The sequence below is a fragment of the Erinaceus europaeus genome, chromosome 11 (genome assembly GCF_950295315.1).
Source record: "Erinaceus europaeus chromosome 11, mEriEur2.1, whole genome shotgun sequence".
Classification (NCBI taxonomy): Eukaryota; Metazoa; Chordata; class Mammalia; order Eulipotyphla; family Erinaceidae; genus Erinaceus; species Erinaceus europaeus.
In genome coordinates, this window is record NC_080172.1 from 4,946,396 (window position 1) to 4,966,926 (window position 20,531).

A 20,531-nucleotide genomic window follows, 5' to 3' on the forward strand; every position below is an offset into this window, starting at 1 on the left:
CGGCTATATCAGACACGTATGACCGCCCTGGACAAACATAGCCCTAGACGCTGACAGGTAAACTCAGGCTGGGACAGGACATTCCGGTAAACGCCCAGCTAACAGCCCGTGGGTGTAGAAGGCGGACGGGGCTAATGAGGCCTTTCCAAGAGAGCTAGTGCCCCAGTGAAAGTCTGGAGGAGAAATTACATTGCTGGACAAGGAAATAGCTTCTATAAGAAAGCACCTGGAGGGAGCCGAGCGGTGGCGCAGTGGGCTAAGCACAGGTGGCGCAAAGCACAAGGACCGGTGTAAGGATCCCGGTTCGAGCCCCCGGCTTCCCACCTGCAGGGGAGTCGCTTCACAGGCGGTGAAGCAGGTCTGCAGGTGTCTGTCTTCCCCTCCTCTCTCCCTCTCCATTTCTTTCTGTCCTGTCCAACAACAATGACATCAACAACAACAACAATAATAACTACAACAATAAAACAACAAGGGCAACAAAAGGGAATAAATAAATAAATATTAGAAGAAGGAGAAGGAAAAGGAGAAGAAGGAGAAGAAAGGAAGCACCTGGAGGTAGAAAGAGAAGGGTGTATTGAGATACTACAAGTCTGAATACTACAAGATACTACACCAGTCAGAATCCCCCAGGTTTCTGCCACAAAGCAGAGGAGGCCTTCTGTTCTTAGTCATCAGCCATGTGTGCTCTCCTCCCACAGGTCACCAGTGGTCTGGAGGCCTTCAGGGCATCCAGGATGAGGCCGTATTTGCAGACTAGCAGATTTTCATGTAAGCCTTGAGACAGGGAACGTGCAAGGAAGCCTTTCCTTCCCTGTAAGATGTGGCCTGAGCTAGGAGGAGGCAGTCGGCACAGCAAGGAGCAAAGGCACAAGATGCAGAGTGGGAGGGACAGGGGAATATCGGCTTTGAAGGAAGGGCAAGCTGGCTCAGCGGACCCGCTGCTCAGTGGCAGAAAGTGAGGGTGGAGAAGGGGAGAACTGGCTAAGAAGCATGCTCCCTGTAACCAGCAAAGCCGCTTATCTGGACAGGCACTGCTTCACCATGCAGAGATCCAGGCTTGACCCAGACCCCCATGGAAGGAAACTTTGGTGCTGTAGTGCTGTGGTTTCTTTCACTCTCTCTCTTAAAATAACAATAATAGTAATAATAATTATTACTATATATCCATATACCTCCTGATTCTTACCAGCTATTCTTATGTGTATAACAAACAAAAAGAAATTCAAGTCACACCCCTCCAGAGCCCTGTCCCACTAGGGAAAGATAGAAATGGGCTGGGGATGTGGATCTACCTGCCAACACCCATGTCCAGTGGAGAAGCAATGACAGAAGCCAGAACTTCAACATTCTGCTCCCCGTAAAGAATTCTGGTCCATATTCCCACAGGGATCAAGAATAGGGAAGCTTCCAATGGAGGGGATGGGACAGGGAACTCTGGTGGTGGGAACTGTGTGGAATTGTACCTCCATTGTCTTACAATCTTATTAATCACTATTAAATCACTAATGAAAAAGAAGAAAGGAAGGAAGGGAGGGAGGGAGGAAGGAAGGAAGGAAGGAAATTCAAGTTAATTTTAGACCTACAGACTCTAGTAAAACAAAAAGGATCAGTCCACATTAATAAAAACGATAAGAGACATGGCCTCAAGAGTAATGACTGCAGGGTTTCCAGCTCTGTGACATCAGGGCTGACATGGGGAGAAGTCTAAATGTGCACTTTGTTCACACAGGGCACGGAAGGAGTATTGGCAGAATCTCCGGATAGCCTCGGGCAGGCCATACAACCCTTCCATGTCCAAGCCAGATGCCTGGGGAGTGACCAAAGGAACAGTTGAGCTGATGCAGCAGAAAGAGGCTACAACAGACCAGCAGCTGAAACAACTCTTTGAAAAGCAAAAAGTCAAGTCTACACAGTAACTAACCGCAGTGGAATCCACTGCTGGTGGATCCCTCTATGTTCGGGCTGCTGGTCCTAAAATGTTGGTAAAGCTGGTTAAAAAGTAATGTTTGTTTTGATGTCAAGCTACACATACAATTGCAATCAGCTGAATCAAGCCAAGCTCCACATAGTCCCTAACAATTGTAAATGTATCATTTAGAAGCAAAATAAAAAGTAAATTTTAATGAGATTGGCTTAGTGCCCGCTCTGTCTGATATACTAAGGGAATCACTATGGCCATGGAAAAGTAATTCCAGTATCAGTGCCGCTGCAAGAAGTGTACAGTCACGTAAAAGGACGAGAAATTAACTGTCCTAAATCACGCAACAAAAGAGACAGATCAGATAATACAGAGAAGTGACACCCAATTGAGAAACACAATTTCTATAATGACCCACTCAAAGCACACATCACCACCACCTGACCACTGAAATAAAGTTTGTCACCTACTCAGCTATTGTTGATTCCATTCTTCCCTGCCCCTACATCAGGAATAAAACATGCTACTTGTGACTCTAAACTGACCTTGTAGCCCATTAGTCAGCTTCACCTCACAGTTAGAACATCACTGCTATAGGGCACTTCAGGTGTGGAGACTTTGTACTTCTCTAAATTAACTTTTCAGAAAAGGAATCAGTAGTGACTTCACCGTTTTCAGCCAATCTTGGATAGACCTTGAAAAATTCTGTTAAGTGAAATAAGTCAGAAACAGAAGGATGAATATGGGATGATCTCACTCTCAGGCAGAGGTTGAAAAACAATCAGAAAAGAAAACACAAGTAGAACCTGAACTGGAAAAGCAATCAGATGGGACCTGAATAATAAGTATCCAGAGGGCCAGAATTGTGTCTTGTCTTCTCTTCTCTTCCCTTTCCTTCCCTTCTGTCCTCTCCCCTCTCCCACTCCCTCCTTCCCTCCTCCCCTCCCTCCTCCCTCCTGAGCCACTTACTACTAAGAAGCACTCAGACTAATGGAAAGGAAGGGGCACAGACAGGTCCAGACTCCCAGAGGGATAAAGAACAGGGAAGCTTCCAATGGAGAGGATGGGACATGGAATTCTGGTGGTGGGAACTGTGTGGAATTGTACCCCTATTGTCTTACAGTCTTATTAATCACTATTAAAACACTAATAAAAAAGAAGAAAGAGAGAGAGAGAGGGAGAGAAAGAGAGAAAGAAAGAAAGAAAGAAAGAAAGGAGAGAAAGGGAATTCAAATGGATCCAGTCAAATGCCTCTCCTGGATAAGACTGAGAAGCCATGAATTTCAGTAGCTCAAAATACAATGGGGGGGGGGGGGAGGCAGAGGTAGTGTCTAAGCAAACAGAGTACATTCTTTGTCTGTGCAAGGTCTTGGCACTGTAAACAGTCGAGCAGTGTTCTGGCCCTTCTCACACAAAATAAATATGTCTCTTTTTTTAAAGTTTTATTTCATAGGAGACAGTTCCAAATAAGTGAGAGAAAAGCACTTCAGATACAGGAAATGCAGTGACCCACCAGTGAGGTATGGACGTGTGACACTTTGCCAGCTGCATCCTTCTTTCCCTGACTACCTCAATCAGACTTGATTTATTAGGTATTTTTGGCCAGAGCACTGTACAGATCTGGCTTATGATGGTTCCGGAGATTGAAACTGGGACTTCAGAGCCTCAGACATGAAAGTCTTTTGCATAAGCATTATGCTGTTTCCCCAGCCCTAACTCAAACTTTAAAAAAAAAAAAAAAAAAAAAGTACTTTCCAAATCCTCTTTAGAGTTCCTTGATTTTTTTTGTTTGCTTTTAAACTTTTTAATCTTTATTTATTTATTTATTGGATAGAGACCATCAGAAGTTGAGAAGGGGGGAGATAGAGTGCAAGAGACAGAGAGACACCTGCAGCTCTGCTTCACCGCTTGCAAAGCTCCTCCCCCTCCCTGCAAGTGGGGACTGAGGGCTCAAACCTGGGTCCTTGTGCACTGCAATGTGTGCGCTCAACCAGGTGCGCCACCGCCCGGCCTGAGAACTCTGATGTTTTTTTACCTGGTAGTACTAGGACTTACTGTCCTGGAAACTCACGCTAGAAGATGCAAAAATAAGCAGATACACATAAAGTATAGGAAAGAGTTCACACTGCTCTCTAAACATTCTTGGATGCATTCAGCTGTGCGCGTGTGTGTGCGTGTGTGTTTTCAGCAACTAAAGAGAGTGACGAAACAATCTTAGTTACACTAGGTTCTCATTCTCCTTGCATAAACGGCTAAGTCCTGCAGGACATCGCCATAGCTCAGTTTACCCATCAAACTAAAAAAAAAAAAAAAAAAAAAAAATAGGTGGTTATTTCCCAGTAAAGAAAATAAATACTAAGTATTTCATTTGCAAATATGCTGACATTTTGAAAGAAAAAATAGTAGTAGTGGAGCTGAGGAGACAGCATAATGCTTATACAAAAGGACTTTCATGGGCAGAGAGGTAGATAGCATAATGGTTATGCAAACAGACGCTCTTACCTGAGGCTCCAAAGTCCCAGGTTCAATCCCCTGCACCACCATAATCCAGTTGAGCAGTGCTCTAGTAATAATAATAATAATTAATTAATTTAAAAAATAAAAAGAACTTTCATGCCTGAGGCACCAGAAGTCCCAGGTTCAATCCCTAACACCACCATAAACCAGAGCTGAGCACTGCCCTGGGGGAAAAAAAAAAAAGAATAGTTAATAGAAGGATTTCTTTTTTTAATATTCATTCCCTTTTGTTGTCCCTGTTATTTTATTGTTGTAGTTTGTGAAGCGATGCCCCTGCAGGTGGGGAGCCAGGGGCTCGAACCAGGATCTTTACATCAGTCCTTGCGCTTTGCCCACCTGCGCTTAACCCGCCGTGCTACCGCCCGACTCCCGGAAGTCTTTTCTTATCATGAGAATTAGTCACAGCACAATGCTATAACTAGAACTAGGGTCAAGCCAGCACAACTTTCAGAGGCAAAAGAAGAGAATGAACTTCGTTTTTGTTTTTTGTTTGTTTGTTTTTAACAAACTTGCTGTCAACCCTTTCTCACTCTCAAGTCAGGACTAACATACTAATTCACAGATCACAGGAAAATGTTCAGCTTATTGCTGTATTACCGAGTAAGATGTCTACTCCTGGGTCAGCAAAGCAGCCAGGTAGCTCGCCTAGGTAGTGTGCTGTCCTGCCGTGTGCACTGCCCTGGTTCAGGCCTGGCCATCAGCACACTGAAGGAAGATCCAGCGCTGTGTTCTGTCTCTCTGCCTCGCTGTGGGAGGGTGGGGGGAATGCATATGCCCTTTCAAACATTCTCTTCAGAACTTGACTGGCTACGGAAGAAGGGCAAACGCTAGAAGAAGAAGAAGAACTTGACTGCTGAACAAAAACATTATCTTTCAAACATTCTTCAACTGACTTTTCTTTATTGATTTAATAATGATCCACAACAACGTTTGACTTTTTAAATACTCCCCTTAAGAGGAAGGATACTGGGGATGTTCTTGAATTAAATTCTGTGTCGACACTGCCTCCTGGTGGCACGTTTTTAAAAATTTCTTTATTGGAGGAAATGATTTACAAGACAGTGACTGCCCCTTGAATATCGTTCTTGGTGTGTGTCTTTTATTACTATTGATTTCATAATAACCAACAAGACTGTAGGATAAGAGGGTACAATTCCACACAATTCCTACCATCAGAGTTCCTTATTTGGATTTTTGTTTTTTTTTTATTAATTCTGAACCTCCACAGTAAGTGGATTCATTTTATTTCCAAAAAAAAAAAAAAAAAATCAATTAAAAATGGAGGTTGGGGGAGTCGGGCTGTAGCGCAGCGGGTTAAGCGCAGGTGGTGCAAAGCACAAGGACCGGCATAAGGATCCCGGTTCGAACCCTGGCTCCCCACCTGCAAGGGAGTCGCTTCACAGGCGGTGAAGCAGGTCTGCAGGTGTCTATCTTTCTCTCCTCCTCTCTGTCTTCCCCTCCTCTCTCCATTTCTCTCTGTCCTATCCAACAACGACAACAACAATAATAACTCAACAATAAAACAACAAGGGCAACAAAAGGGATAAATAAATAAAAATTTTTTTAAATGGAGGTTGAATTAATACTTAGGAGTATATATTAAAAAGTAATTTCTCACTAGTAAAAACTACTTTTATGACACTGGAGTCAAAAGAACCTTAGAAATCAAGAGTCCAGTCTGGAGAACTCTCAGAAGGCTAGAAATGGACCTACCCTATGAGCCTGCAATTCCTCTCCTGGGGATAGATCCTAAGGAACCCAACACATCCATCCAAAAAGATCTGTGTACACATATGTTCTTGGCAGCACAATTTGTAATAGCCAAAACCTGAAAGCAACCAACAACAGATGAGTGGCTGAGCAAGTTGTGGTATATATACACAATGGAATACTACTCAGCTGTAAAAAATGGTGACTTCACCGTTTTCAGCCGATCTTGGATGGACCTTGAAAAAATCATGTTGAGTGAAATAAGTCAGAAACAGAAGGATGAATATGGGATGATCTCACTCTCAGGCAGAAGTTGAAAAGCAAGATCAGAAAAAGAAAACACAAGTAGAACCTGAAATGGAATTGGCGTATCGCACCAAAGTAAAAGACTCTGGGGTGAGCGGGTGGGGAGAATACAGGTCCATGAAGGATGATAAATGACATAGTGGGGGTTGTACTGTTATACGGGAAACTGGGGAATGTTATGCATGTACAAACTATTGTATTTACTGTTGAATGTAAAACATTAATTCGCCAACAAAGAAATAAAAAAAGAAAAAGAAAAAATTACTGAATGAAAAAAAAAAATCAAGAGTCTAGTGGGCTCTGAAATCCAATTCCATCAGGAACCAGAGAGAAAAAAGGAAAAAAGGACAGACAGTTGTAATAGGACTGAACTATAGAGAAAAAAATGAGAAAAACATATATATATATGTAAACAGATAGTTGTAGAAATAATAACCAACCCATATCTGTGACCTTAAGAGAATCACTGCAGTCTCCAATGGAGGGGAACTGGGGACACAGAACCCTCGTGATGGGAACTGTGTGGAATTGTACCCTATTATCTTGTAATTTTGTAAATCACTGATAAAATAAAATAAAACAACGAACAAATATATGCAAAATCAGATCACAGTGAAATAAATTAACTTTCTTATAGCCAAGCAAAAAAGAAACAGATAAAGAAAGAAGAAGGAATCAAGAGTCCAAACTCTTCCTTTTAAGGATAAGATGATTTCATCGGGGTGCCAAGTCAGGAGGACTTCTTGCTAATCCCTCCAAGCAAGATTTACTTTAGCTTGGATCCTTGGAAGGAAAGGTAAAACAAACAGTTCACAGAACAAATAAGTTCATCTTTTGGCAAGGAAACAAAGATTCTTGTGTTACTCAGAGTCAGTTTAAACTTGCTGAAGGAAAAAAAAAATAAAGTCTTTTGCAGTTTATAGCCTAATACTTCACACTGTACAAAGCATATTTGGTAAGTGAGCCAAGCCAAAGAAGACAAAACAGGCCGAAAACAGATCAAAAGCTTTATTTCCCCCACTTCTCCAGAAGGGGGCAGCAGGTCACCAGCAGGGGATGCTTGCTTGGGTAGCTATTTTGCTCTGAGCTTAAGCTATTTCATCAGAACAAACTGTAACATTAAATGGCAGCTGTATTGTGAGTTCTCCCCCCCCCCCTTTTTTTTTTGGAGGTTTGGTAAATTTTTTTCCTTAATATTCACAGATCTCTGGATCACAGCCAGAATAACTCACCTAGCAAGGAAAACCTTATGTCTTCAACCAAATTCACATTTCTCTCAGAAGTATTTGTAATCCTTTTATTTATTTATTATTGAACAGAAACAGAGAGAAATTGAGAGGGAAGGGGAAGGCAGAGAGGTACAGAGACACGCCTGCAGCCCTGCTTCACCACTCATTGAAGCTTCCATCTGCACATCCGGGACCAAAGGGTTTGAACCCAGGTCCTTACTCACTGCAGTGTGTGCACTGAACCAGGTGTGTCACCACCTGGCTGATTTTTTAATTTTAAATCCAGCTTGCAATCACATTGGTTGGAAGATAACATTTATACAGCCTGTTTCCGGCTAGTTTCTCTGTTAAACAATAAGATTCCTCTGACCAGTATGGAAGCTCCCATGTGTTACCTGCCAGACAGATGACACTGATTTTTCCACCACAAAAGAGAAAGAAGTCCATTTAATGGGAGAGAAATAGGGCAGCCCAACAAAATATTCAAGAGTGTTATGCCTATAGCATACAACAGAGATAGCATGGTCCAATATCGCTAGACAGCTTTAGGGATAAATGAGTGTTTATAGTGATTCAACAGAAAACCACTGGAAGGCAGCCAACCCCAAAACCTCCTCCCTGTTGGTGACAGGAAGGGCTGGGTCAGTTGGCAAAACTTGGTGGCCCTTTGGTGAGTTAGGGAAGGGCAGAGCTGGAAAATGTTTCCAATTTTCAAGCAGCCAGAGGCTTTCTTTTGGCCTTGGAGAGATGAAAAATTAAGGGTCTGGAAAGCTAGAGAGACGGAGAAAGAACACCACATAACTGGAGCACTGAACAACAAAACAATTCCTACACCACTAAGTCAACTGCATGATAATTTTAGCACTGAGTCTTGACAGACATATCCATGGAAGTTCTTATGTAAACTTCTACATGAAGTGAGTTTTCAAGGAAGCATCCAGCCTGCTTGAATCAAAAACGTATTTCCTCAAACGTCTAAGTTATTTTAGCAGTCATCACTTATATGTATGCATTGAATGCACCATTTATAAATCATTTCTGTTTGTTCCTTGTAGTAAGCTCAGTGAGACCTTGTTTGACTCCCTTTGTTGGTTATGTATGCCGACTGCCTACATGGCCTTGAAAGGAAAAAGCTTAGTATCTTTGAAAATAGTTCAGATTTTTTCCCCCAACTTAGTCTGGTCATCTTTCCACTTATTTTGACTTAATGAGATTTTACTGTTCTGTAGAAAGGTTAATGTCTCAACATATGAATTGGCTTAGTGGAATCCATTTCAATTTCTTAAAAGCACCAGCGCAATGCAGTGCAGTAAGAAAAAGCGATGAGTTGAGTGGGGTACAGCACAGTGCTTCAGCAAAAAGCTTTCCTGCCTGAGGCTCTGAGCTCCAGGTTCAATCTCCTGCACCACCATGAGCCAGAGATGATTAGTACTCTGGTCTCTCTCTCCCTCTCTCTCTCCCTCTCTCTCTCTCTCCCTCTCTCTCCCTCTCTCTCCCTCTCCCTCTCCCTCTCCTTCCCTCTCCCTCTCCTTCCCTCTCCCTTTCCCTCTCTCTGTATCTTGCTCTCTTTACCTCTCATTCTCATTAAAATAAAACAAACAAAATATACTTTCAGAGAAGAAAACTAAATTTGGAATTAGGAACTGAGTGTGCAATACTGTACAGCGGACCCACCTCTGTGCAACAACAAACAGACCACCGCCCTGCTCTGACCTGCAGCTTTTTATCTGTAAAATGACAGGCCTCGAGCACCTTCCTGAAAAATTTATGTTTTGTTTCTAATTTGAGGGTAAGAGAGGCAACAGTCTTGTCATTGTCAACAAATAGTTACTGCGTGCCACTGCTGGTATGCTTCTAGCAAGTTTAATTGTTAATTAATTATTCCCCAGGCTGAGCAGACAGCAGGCTAAAACAAATAACTGTTCAGAGGGCAGAGAAATATTATTAGCCCAGACTCTGCCGGGCCCTGTGAACTGAAAATGTCATTCCTCCCCACAGGTCCTGCTTCCTAGGGAGACTCCGGCCTGTGATTTTTCATTTTATTTATCAACTGTTTCCTTTTTTTCCTCAGAGCACTGTTCAGCTCTGGCTTATGGTGGTGTCAGGGATTGAACCTGGCATGTTAGAGCCTCAGCTGTGAGAGTTTCTTTGCATAACCATTATTATATTCTACCCCCTACCCCAGGACTCAAGATTCTTTGTAGGCTTCCATAAACCGTGGAAAAACTAGAAACCATCAGGCAGATAACCTGAGTTTCAAGTTCTTCATCTGCCTAGGAAGGAAGAGAGCTGTCTTTCCATATTTGATGCCAAGGTGGTGATGTTTGGAAGCTAAAAGTCTTAGAACATAATTCTTTCATAAAGTTATTTTCAGCAGTTATTACCTTGGTTTTTACCTTTTCCTTATTTGCCGAGTTTTCTGTTTTTGTTATTTATTATTATTATTTTTTTTGCTACTCTGGGGCTGGAAGGATGTCCTTCCTTCACAAGTGTTCTGTTGCTCTCTGTCATATTCCTTCTTTCTGATAGAGGAAGGGAGGGAGAGAGAGAGAAAGAGAGAGAGAGAGAAGAGAAAGAAGAAGGAGGAGGAGGAGGAGGGGGGAGGAAAGGATGGTCTGGGAAGTGGCCCAGTGGATAAAGCATCAGACTCTCAGGCATGAGGTCCCGAGTTCAATCCCCAGCAGCACATGTGCCAGAGTGATGTCTGGGTCTTTCTCTCTCTCCTTCTACTTTTCTCTTTAGTGAATAAAAATAAAACCTTAAAAAAAAAAAAAAGAAAAAGAATGTTAGAATCACTTTAAAGAGGAGCTGGGTGATAGCACAGAGGGTTAAGTGCACCTGGTGCGAAGCACAAGGACCACAAGGATCCTGGTTCGAGCCCCCAGCTCCCCACCTGCAGGGGAGTCGCTTCACAAGTGGTGAAGCAGGTCTGCAGGTGTCTATCTTTCTCTCCCCCTCTCTGTCTCCCCTCCTCTCTCCTTTTCTCTCTGTCCTATCCAACAATAACAGCTACAACAAGGGCAACAAAATAGGGGAAAATGGCCTCCAGGAACAGTGGACTCACAGTGTAGGCACTGAGCCCCAGTGATAACCATGGAGTTAAAAAAAAAAAAGAATCATTAAAATAAAAGTGGGGGTGTGTCAGGCGGTAGCACATGCATTACAGTGCACAAGAACAAGGGGGAAACTACAAGGGGAAACTTCGTGAGTGGTAGAGCAGGGTTACAGGTGTCTCTGTGTCTCTTTCTCCCCACTCTTCTCTCAATTTCTGTCTTTATCCAATAATAATAAATAAAAATACTTTTTAAAAAATAAGAGAGAGGGAGCTGGAAAGTTGCACACTCAGTTATGCGCCCATAAGATGTTAGTGGAGCACAGCTATATACAAGATACTGGGTACTGTACAGCAAACCCTAACAGAAGGACTTTTCAAAGTTAACCCAATTACCAAATAATGTGATGATAACATTAACTATCCATTGTCTTTTTGAACCCTAACACCGCAGGAACATCTCCACTATAGAGCCTCTACTTCCCCCAGTCCTTGAACCTTTGGATAGGGCCCACTTTCCCGTATGCCTCTCCCAATCCATATCAAATAATATTGCATCTGCCGATCACAACCTAATCAACACAACGACTGGCACCTCAACATGCTTCAGCTCAGACTGTGTCCAGAGACTTGACGTGTGGAATGACAACCCTTCAGCTTCATTATTCCGGTGAGACCTTTCCTTTCATAGTATTCTCTAATTACATCCCAGGTAGTTCACCTTCTAACAAAGTCCCAAAACCTAGATATACACCAGTTTCTGTGAGAGAGAGCGTATGTTCATACATATCCATAAACTACTGCAAAATATATACCTGAAAGCAGAAGTACACTAGAGTTTGCAGTGAGTGTCCCCCTAACACTTCCTCTCCACTATTCCAACCTTTGGGTCCATGATTGCTCAACAATTTGTTTGGCTTTGTATGTTAACTCTCTTTTCAGCCACCAGGTTCCAGATGCCATCAGGATGCCGGCCAGGGATAGAGAGTGGGAAAGCTATCAGGGGAGGGGGTGGGATATGGAGATTGGGTGGTGGGAATTGTGTGGAGTTGTACCCCTCCTACCCTATGGATTTGTTAATTTATCCTTTCTTAAATAAAAAAATAAAAGAAAAAAAAAGAAAAACTGATTCTACTTAAGATTTTCAAGCCATATACTACCATTAATCATCCTTTAAAAGTCCTAGTAGTATTTGTCTTCTATGGGATAAAATAAATTATTTATATTTATTATTTAGTCAAAAAAAAAAAAAGGTGTTAGTGGAGTCTAAGTTAACCTTAAGCTGTACCGCATTGACTTGTTTGATGATGCCAATAAAGGTTTCCCTATGTGTTTGCTAGTATAGCTCTTGGTCAACTGTATACAGTGTTTCTTCTGAAGATTACTAAGGGATGACAACAGCACTGACGCTGTCAGGAGAGATTAGGAGATGTCTTTCTTTTGTGTAGTTAGCTGAGTAGATAGAGTGAAGGAAGTAAACGCTAGAAGAAGAAGAAGGGAGTAGGAGAGGAGTGTGTGTTGGCCTAAGTAGTAAATATCTGATAAGACAATTTATGGTTCCTTCTTTAGGCCTTTCTACGTGATTGTCAAGCTTATTAGATCTAAGTCTAATAATCACAGAGGACTGTTAAGCACTTTTATATTGAGGTATATAATCACCCCCAACTTATGGATACGTGCGTACATGCACCCAAGTCCCCTGGCCCTGGCCTAGGTCTGGGAACTTTGTTAAAGAGCCTAGCGCCACCTGGACCTCATGCTTCATTGTTTCAGCTACTTTGCCCACAACGCCTTCATTTCCTCATTGGCTCATTCTCTGCCATGTGTTCCCTGAAAGACTGTGAGCATTCCCACCACACTTCCTCCACTCCTGCCTGGAAACTCTTAAGCCCTGCATGAGGGAAATCACACACTGACAGCCCTCTGGAGAGTATCACTACAGGACATCTCCGTGATCTCTGAAAGCCACCAGGAGAATTCACTGTTCTGGGGTACACACTGACTTCTTTAGGCAAAACTTTTCCAAATGTTTGTGCCTAAAGGAAAGTTATAAATAAATAAATAAATAAATAAATACTGAATTATTTTCGTGATATAACAAGTAGAACTCTGTTTGTAAGTAACAAAAAAACTCCTTGTAGGCCAGGAGGTAAGCATTGGAGTCTCAAGCATGAGGTCCCGAGTTCAATCCCCAGCAGGCATATGTGCCAGAGTGATGTCTGGTTCTTTCTCTTTCTCTCCTCATATCTTCATTAATAAATCTGAAAGAAATGAAGGAAGAAAAGAAGAAAGAAAAAGAAAGAAAGAAAGAAAGAAAAAAAGAAAGGAAGGAAGGAAGGAAGGAAGGAAGGAAGGAAGGAAGGAAGGAACCTCCTTAAGATGCAGTATCTGGGGTGGGGGTAAATAGCATAGTGGTTATGCAAAGAGACTTTCATGCCTGAGGCTCCAAAGTCCCAGGTTCAATTCCCTGCACCACCATAAGCCAGAGCTGAGCAGTGAGTGCTCTGTTAAAATAAATAAATAAATACAATATCTTATTGTAAACCATTAATCCCCCCCCAATAAAGAAAAAAAGATACAGTATCGAGATGTTTCATTTCTAACTGAGAGTTAGTCCTGATCTTTATGCTTCCAGAATAGTGCAGGGGTCACAACAGGGTTAGTGTTTAGCGTCAAAAGTTACATAGTTCTTAGAGCTGAAATAAAGAGCAGTTAGTTGCTAGCTGGGGGATCCCTTATCCCAAGGAGCTAAGAAGACTGGACTGGTTTGCCAGGTTCTGTCTTGAAAGGTTCTAAGACAAAGACTACCCCCATTTGAGGGGCAGTGTTGGATAAAGAACTTTGGTGTCTGGGTTGACGTCTCCAAAGCTGAGGACAGATTCAGGAAAATCACTCCACACTGGTGGCTGTTTGGGAGAAAGAGAAGGCTTCCATCTCAGGCCCTGGTTACATGACTGATAGGCAGTGGTCTTGTTAGAACTACCTTGAGCTAACAGGAGTATGAGGATTGAGGAATAGGGACTAGTAAACATCACTTCAAACCCCAAACCCCTCAGGGCAGAGGGTAGATAGCATAATGGTTATGCAAACAGACTCTCAACCGCCTCTCACAACCAAGACTCCAAAGTCCTAGGTTCAATCTCTCACATCACCATAAGCCAGAGCTGAACAGTGCTCCGGTAAAAACAAACAAACAAAAATAGAACATTGGGGCTGGGTGGTGACTCCCCTGGTTGAGCACACGTATTACAATGTGCAAGGACCTAGGTTCGAGCCCCCAGTCCCTACCTGCAGGAGGAAAACTTTGCGAGTGGTGAAATAGTGCTGCAGATGTCTCTCTGTCTCTCTCCCTCTCTTTCACCTTCTTGATTTCTGGCTGTCTCTATCCAATACATAAAGATAATTTTTTTAAAAATTTTAAAAACCATCAAATTCCCAACTCCTCAAAGTTAAGAGCAGGGACATGCTCACCTCCTCGTAGTCCCCATAGTTGGGATCATAAAGGTAAGACTGAAGCCCCTGTCTTATCAAGGACCACTGAGGCAACCAGACTCCTTAACTCCACCCGGGGCCAGGCGGTGGTCTATTACAGTGCGCAAGGACCCGGGCTCAAGCCCCTGGCCCCCACCTGCAGGGGGAAAGCTTTGCGAGTGCTGAAGCAGGGCTGCAGGTGTCTCTCTGTCTCTCTCCCTCTCTATCTACCTCCTCCTCTCTCAACTTCTCTCTGTCTCTATTCGATACTAAGTGAAAAATTGAGTCTACACTTATGTCTTTCAGAGACAATAAGCTCCACAAAGATTGCAGACCAGAACTTCACTTCAGAAGACACGTTTTCCTTTCCCTTTTGCCTCTCAACATGACTGGAGGTGACCATCTCATAATAATGGTTCCCTGGCAGACAGCCTGCTAGTGAGGGCATCCAGTTCAAATGGCAGCCAGAAACATATTCAGCATGGCAGACACGCTACCATATGTCCTGACCGGAAACTAAGAAACAAGAATACTAAGCTTCATGTCCATATCCAGTGGAGAAGCAATTACAGAAACCAGAATTCCCACCTTCTGCACCTCATAAAGAATTTTGGTCCATACTCCCAGAGGGATAAAGAATAGGGATGGGACACGGAACTCTGGTGGTGAGGAACCATATAGAATTTTACCCCTGTTATCTTAAAATCTTGTTAATCATTAGTAAATCACTAATCAAAATTTTTTTTAAAGAATACTGATCTTCATAGAGATTCAGCCTGCTTCAGAAAGAAAGGAATGAAGAATCAAGGAGCCAGGCAGTGGCACACTGGGTTGAGCACACACATTATTACAGTACATAAGGACCCAGGATCAAACCCCTGGTCCCCACCTACAGGGGGAGAGCTTCACGAGTGGTGAAGCAGTTCTGCAGGTGTCTCTCTGTTTTTGGTCCTCTCTATCTCCCCTCCATTCTCAAATTTCTCTCTGTCTCTATCTAATAAATAAATAAATAAATAAATAATTTTTAAAAGGAATGAAGAAGCAATAGAAAAAAGGAAACCAAATTATTGGGTTGTCCAAAAAGTCAGGATGCATTTATGCAGAGAAAAATACATCATGACTTTTTTTTTTTTTCTTCACCTGAGCACTGCTCAAGCCCTGACTTATGGTGGTGCAAGGGACTGAGTTGAACCAGGGACTTTACAGCCGCAGGCATGAGAGTCTCTCTGCATTAGCATTATGCTGTCTACCCTGCCCCAGCAATGTCTTTCTCAACAGCCCAAAACATCATCTGCCTGTCTAGATGTAGCCTCCCCAAGTAACCTTCAGCCAGTTTACTCCTTCTTGGTTAAACTTTTCTCCCTGTAACTTCCTTTTTTTTTTTAAGTATTTTATTTATTTTCTCTTTTGTTGTCCTTGTTGCTTTTCGTTGTTGTTGTAGTTATTATTGTTATTGATGTTGTCGTTGTTGGATAGGACAGAGAGAAATGGAGAGAGGAGGGGAAGACAGAGAGGGGCAGAGAAAGACAGACACCTGCAGACCTGCTTCACCGCCTGTGAAGCGACTCCCCTGCAGGTGGGGAGCCGGGGGCTCAAATTAGTATCCTTATGCTGACCTTGCGCTTTGCGCCACCTGCGCTTAACCCGCTGCGCTACAGCCCGACTCCCTCCCTGTAACTTCCACGATGCTCACTGCAGGTTCCACACCAATTACAATGTGCATGTGGCCCCACAGAAATTATCAGAACAACCTACAGCATTACAAATTAGAGGAGAAAAATAACCCACAGGCATAATAAATACCTGAAGCAACATTGAGAAGGTTTCAAAAACTGAAAATGATTGCTAAGACACACATAAAAAGAATCATAAATATCTTAAGGGTTGAAGACAAGAGACCAGATTCTATCTGTCACATCAGATGCTTGGACAGTGAGTGTGACACACAGCGCCGTCATGAAGCCTGCGTCTCATTACAGAGAGGTGTCTCCAGGTGCCCGCCTGAAGGTGCTCACCTGTCGGAAGGTGTCCTGATTGTCAAAATGAATCAGAGCTGTGCCAATTAACCAGTGAGTACACTGTAGGCAGAAATATGTGTTAGAAAGACTGTAGCCTTGGATCTGTGGGCAGAAGTAGGCGTGCAGAGAATGAAAAACAGAGCTAGGAGAGGGAACAAAACAAATTGAAAATTCTTCTCCCGAACTGCTTGTACAATTCGGTCGCTGGGCTTAAGTTTTCAAACAGGATAAGAAAGGGGAAGTGCCAAGATCACCTTATGGACTCACATAACCTAAGAATGGTTTGAGTTTTTTGAGTGCATGTAAAAGAAAGTATAATTAGAAATAAGGAAAGGAGCCAGACTTCTGGGGCGGAGCCCTGTGTGAGTGGCTCTCCCCTAAGACCACAAACATTACAACAACACAGAACCACAGATTTCATCAGGGCACAGCTGGGGTTTCTGGAAAAGGAACAAGAGGAAACCTTGAAGTATATTTCTCAAGCACTCTCAGGACGGGATTAGTGGAGTCAGGGAGAGGTCTCCCGTTACTAGAGTTTACTTAGGTTTCCAAATTTTCACAACCCAATACCCCATCAAATACAAAGAACAAAGGATGAGAATCAGGTCAGAAGCTGGGTGGTGGCGCAGCTGACTGAGTGCACACCTTACAGTGCACAAGGACCCAGGTACAAGTCCCGGGTCCCCAACAGGGGGAAAGCTTCACCAGTGGTGAAGCAACTCTGTAGATGTCTCTCTTTCTCTCTCCCTCTCTGCCTTCCCCTCTTTCTTCTTGATTTCTCTCCGTCTCTATCCAAAATCAATTAAATAAAATAAATAGCTTTAAAAGTTAGGTCAGTGTAAAGTACATCTTACAATAACCAGAACATAAGTACTACAAGAACACAAAAGGTAAGATCCTTGCAGTATAGTTTGGAAACAAGTCTTGGGAGTCGGGCGGTAGCGCAGCGGGGTAAGTGCACCGGGTGCAAAGCACACATGGCACAAAGCGCAAGGACCAGCGTAAAGATCCCAGTTCAAACCCCTGCTCCCCACCTGCAGGGGGTTTGCTTCACAGGCAGTGTTTCTTTCTCTCCCCCTCTCTGTCTTCCCTTCCTCTCTCCACTTCTCTCTGTCCTATCCAACAATGACGACATCAACAATAGCTACAACAACAATAAAAAAAAAGGAAATAAATAAATACTAAAAAAAAAAAAAAGAAGTCTCACGGGGCCGGGTGTTTGGTGCACCTGATTGAGTGCACGTATTACAATGCAAAAGGACCCAGGTTCGAACCCCCAGGTCCCACCTGCAGGGGGAAAGCTTCACTCGTGCGGAAGCAGGGCTGCAGGTGTCTCTGTCTCTCTCCCTCTCTATCACCTCCTTCCCTCTCAATGTCAGGCTGTCTTCTTCCAATAAATAAGTAAAAATAATAAAAAAATAAAATGAAAAAGGAAATAAGTCTCACATTCCCAAACATCATTGCTTCTTTTACTGCCAACGTTCCCGCTGACATACTGTAGATACTGTCCTTGGAGTGGATGCACAGTGTAGGGAACATGAAGGCAGGAAAAAGGGAGCAAAAAGAAAGGAATCCCAGGAGGGGCCGGGTGGTGGTGCACCTGGTTGAGAGCACATGTTACAATGCTCAAAGACCCAGGTTTGAGCCCCCGGTCCGCACGTGCAGGGGGAAAGCTTCTCAAGCGGTGAAGCAGTGCTGCAGGTGTCTCTCTGCCTCTCTCCCTCTCTATCACCCCCTCAATTTCTGGCTGTCTCTATCCAATAAATAAAGATCATTAAAAAATATATATATCGGGAGTCAGGCGGTAGCACAGCGGGTTAAACGCAGGTGGATGCAAAGCTCAAGAACCATTGTAAGGATCCCGGTTCAAGCCCCCGGCTCCCTACCTGCAGGGAAGTCGCTTCACAGACAGTAAAGGAGGTCTGCAGGTGTCTACCTTTCTCTCCCCCTCTCTGTCTTCCCCTCCTCTCTCCATTTCTCTCTGTCCTATCTAACAACGACGACATCATTAACAACAACAATAATAACTACAACAATAAAACAAGGTTAACAAAAGGGAATAAAGAAATTTTTTTAAAAAAGAAAGGAATACCAGGAAACATTCCAGAAACCTGAAATTTCGACTATTCGACTCAGAATGAGGAGAACTGTTCCCTTACCGAAGCAACACAAGAAAGAAAGGGAAAAGAAAAAAAACAACAACAAAAAACCCTATCAGTGAGTGTTAATGGCCTTATAAACCTTCATCTCAGCTTTCTCATCCTCCCCTAGGAACTCTCAGGGATGTGCAGTCCCCCCCCCCCCAGCCTCATTTGATGCATCTTCCTAGCAAATTTTAAAATTTCCTGGAACTATTTTGTATAATTAAGAATGGGTCAAAAAAAGAAAAAAAAAAGAGAAGGGTTCTACACTAATTCCCACCCTGAAGACTAAACAAAACTGACGGTGAATGTATGAATACACAGAAAACTTCTTGGAAAATGAGACTGAGTTCACTGAATGCTAGAAGGAAGAAAGATTTTTAAAAAAGAAAGAAAGAAAGAAAGAAAGAAAGAAAGAAAGAAAGAAAGAAAGAAAGAAAGAAAGAAATATTTTCAAAGATATTTAGTACTGTGGTCTGGAAGGTGGTGCACTGGATTCTCAAGCATGAAGACCTGAGTCCAACCCCCGGCAGCACATGTACCAGAATAATGTCTGATTCATTCTTTTTTTTTTTTTTCCTTTATTGGGGGGATTAATAGTTCACAGTCAACAGTAAAATACAATAGTTGGTCCATGTGTAACATTTCTCAGTTTTCCACATAACACTCTAACCTCCACCTAGGTCCTCCTTCCATCCTGTTCCAGGATCTGAACTCCCCCCACCCCCAACCCCAGAGTCCTTGACTTTGGTGCAGTACACCAACTCCAGTCTCTGGTCCTTTCTCTCCTCCTATTATTCTCATTAATAAATAAATTAAATCTTTAAAAAAATATCTAAGAAAAAACTCATGTCAGTCACACATACACACAGGGAGAAAGACTTAGCATAGAATGAACTAAACCTTATAAATAAAAGAGTGCACATTTTAAACTGTACTTTTTTTTATTTTATTTTGAGGGGCCAGGACTTCATGCCTGCTCTTTAATTCTGAATTTTCAGATAAAGACAGAACAGAAGAGAGTGTTGAGGAAGAAAAAAGACACACAGAGAGAGGACAGACACTACAGCACTGCTCCACCACCCTAAGGCTGTTGAGTAAGATGCTCCCATGTGGTAGCCAGGACCAGAACCTAGCTCCTCGCTCCTGGCAAGCTGTGGACTCTCCCAGGTGAATGATCTCTTGGCCTTAAAAGCTTCATTTTTCAAGAACAGAAGGGAAAACACAAAGCAGATCTTGGACTTCATTGGCGTACTGCACCAAAGTCAAGGACTGGGGGAGAAGGGGAGTGTTCAGGTCCTGGAACAGGATGGCAGAGGAGGACCTAGGTGGAGGGTTAGAGTGTTCTGCAGAAAACAGAGAACGCCACATATGGACGGGCAGCTGTAGTTTACTGTCAACTGTAAGCCATTAATCTCCCCCAACAAAGGAAAAAATATTTTTAAAAATTGCATTTTTCAGGAAACCTATTCTATGTGCAATTCCATTCGCAGATGGAGTGGTATTTAAACCATGTGTAATTTGCATTTTGTCCGTTGGTTTGTTGAGGACAGCAATTGTTGAGTGTGTACTCCAAAGTTAGTGACCATGCCAGGTGATGAGGTGTAGGACGGTATGACCAATAATGATAATAATAAGTAACCATTTTCTGGGTGTTTATTACATGACTGTCTTTTCTTGAGCCTCACTATAACATTAGGAACCACATATTATTACTTCCATTTTCCAGAAGAGGAAATTGAAACTTGTTTAGCATCTATGTCCAAAATATGGAGCAAGAGGTAAACTAGAGGCAGCCCAACCTCTGCCTCTTAATCACCATGTGTGTTTACCTTCTGACAGGAGGGAATTAGGTTAGAACTAATTTCAGGGAGTCAGGCGGTAGCGCAGCGGGTTAAGCGCACGTGGCGCTAAGCACAAGGACCAGCGTAAGGATCCCGGTTCGAGCCCCTGGCTCCCCACCTGCAGGGGAGTCGCTTCACAGGCGGTGAAGCAGGTCTGCAGGTGTCTGTCTTTCTCTCCCCCTCTCTGTCTTCCCCTCCTCTCTCCCTCTCCATTTCTCTCTATCCTATCCAACAACATCAACAACGACTACAATAATAACTACAACAATAAAACAAGGGCAACAAAAAGGAATAAATATTTTTTAAAAATTAAAAAAAAAAAAAG

At 42.9% G+C, this 20,531-nt stretch overlaps 1 protein-coding gene and 1 long non-coding RNA gene across 3 annotated transcripts in view; one reads left to right on the forward strand and one right to left on the reverse strand.

The window, feature by feature from the left end:
* Positions 1-2,126, forward strand: part of LOC103109924 (betaine--homocysteine S-methyltransferase 1) — a 30,367-nt gene extending 28,241 nt beyond the window's left edge. For both annotated transcript variants that reach the window (XM_007519049.3, XM_060201078.1), the window contains exon 8: positions 1,730-2,126. In XM_007519049.3, the coding sequence (XP_007519111.1) occupies positions 1,730-1,916 (187 nt within the window). In that variant the 3' untranslated portion in view covers positions 1,917-2,126. The remainder of the gene's footprint in view (positions 1-1,729) is intronic.
* LOC132541293 (uncharacterized) overlaps positions 1-20,531 on the reverse strand; it is an 88,461-nt gene that overhangs the window by 10,945 nt on the left and 56,985 nt on the right. The window lies entirely within an intron of this gene.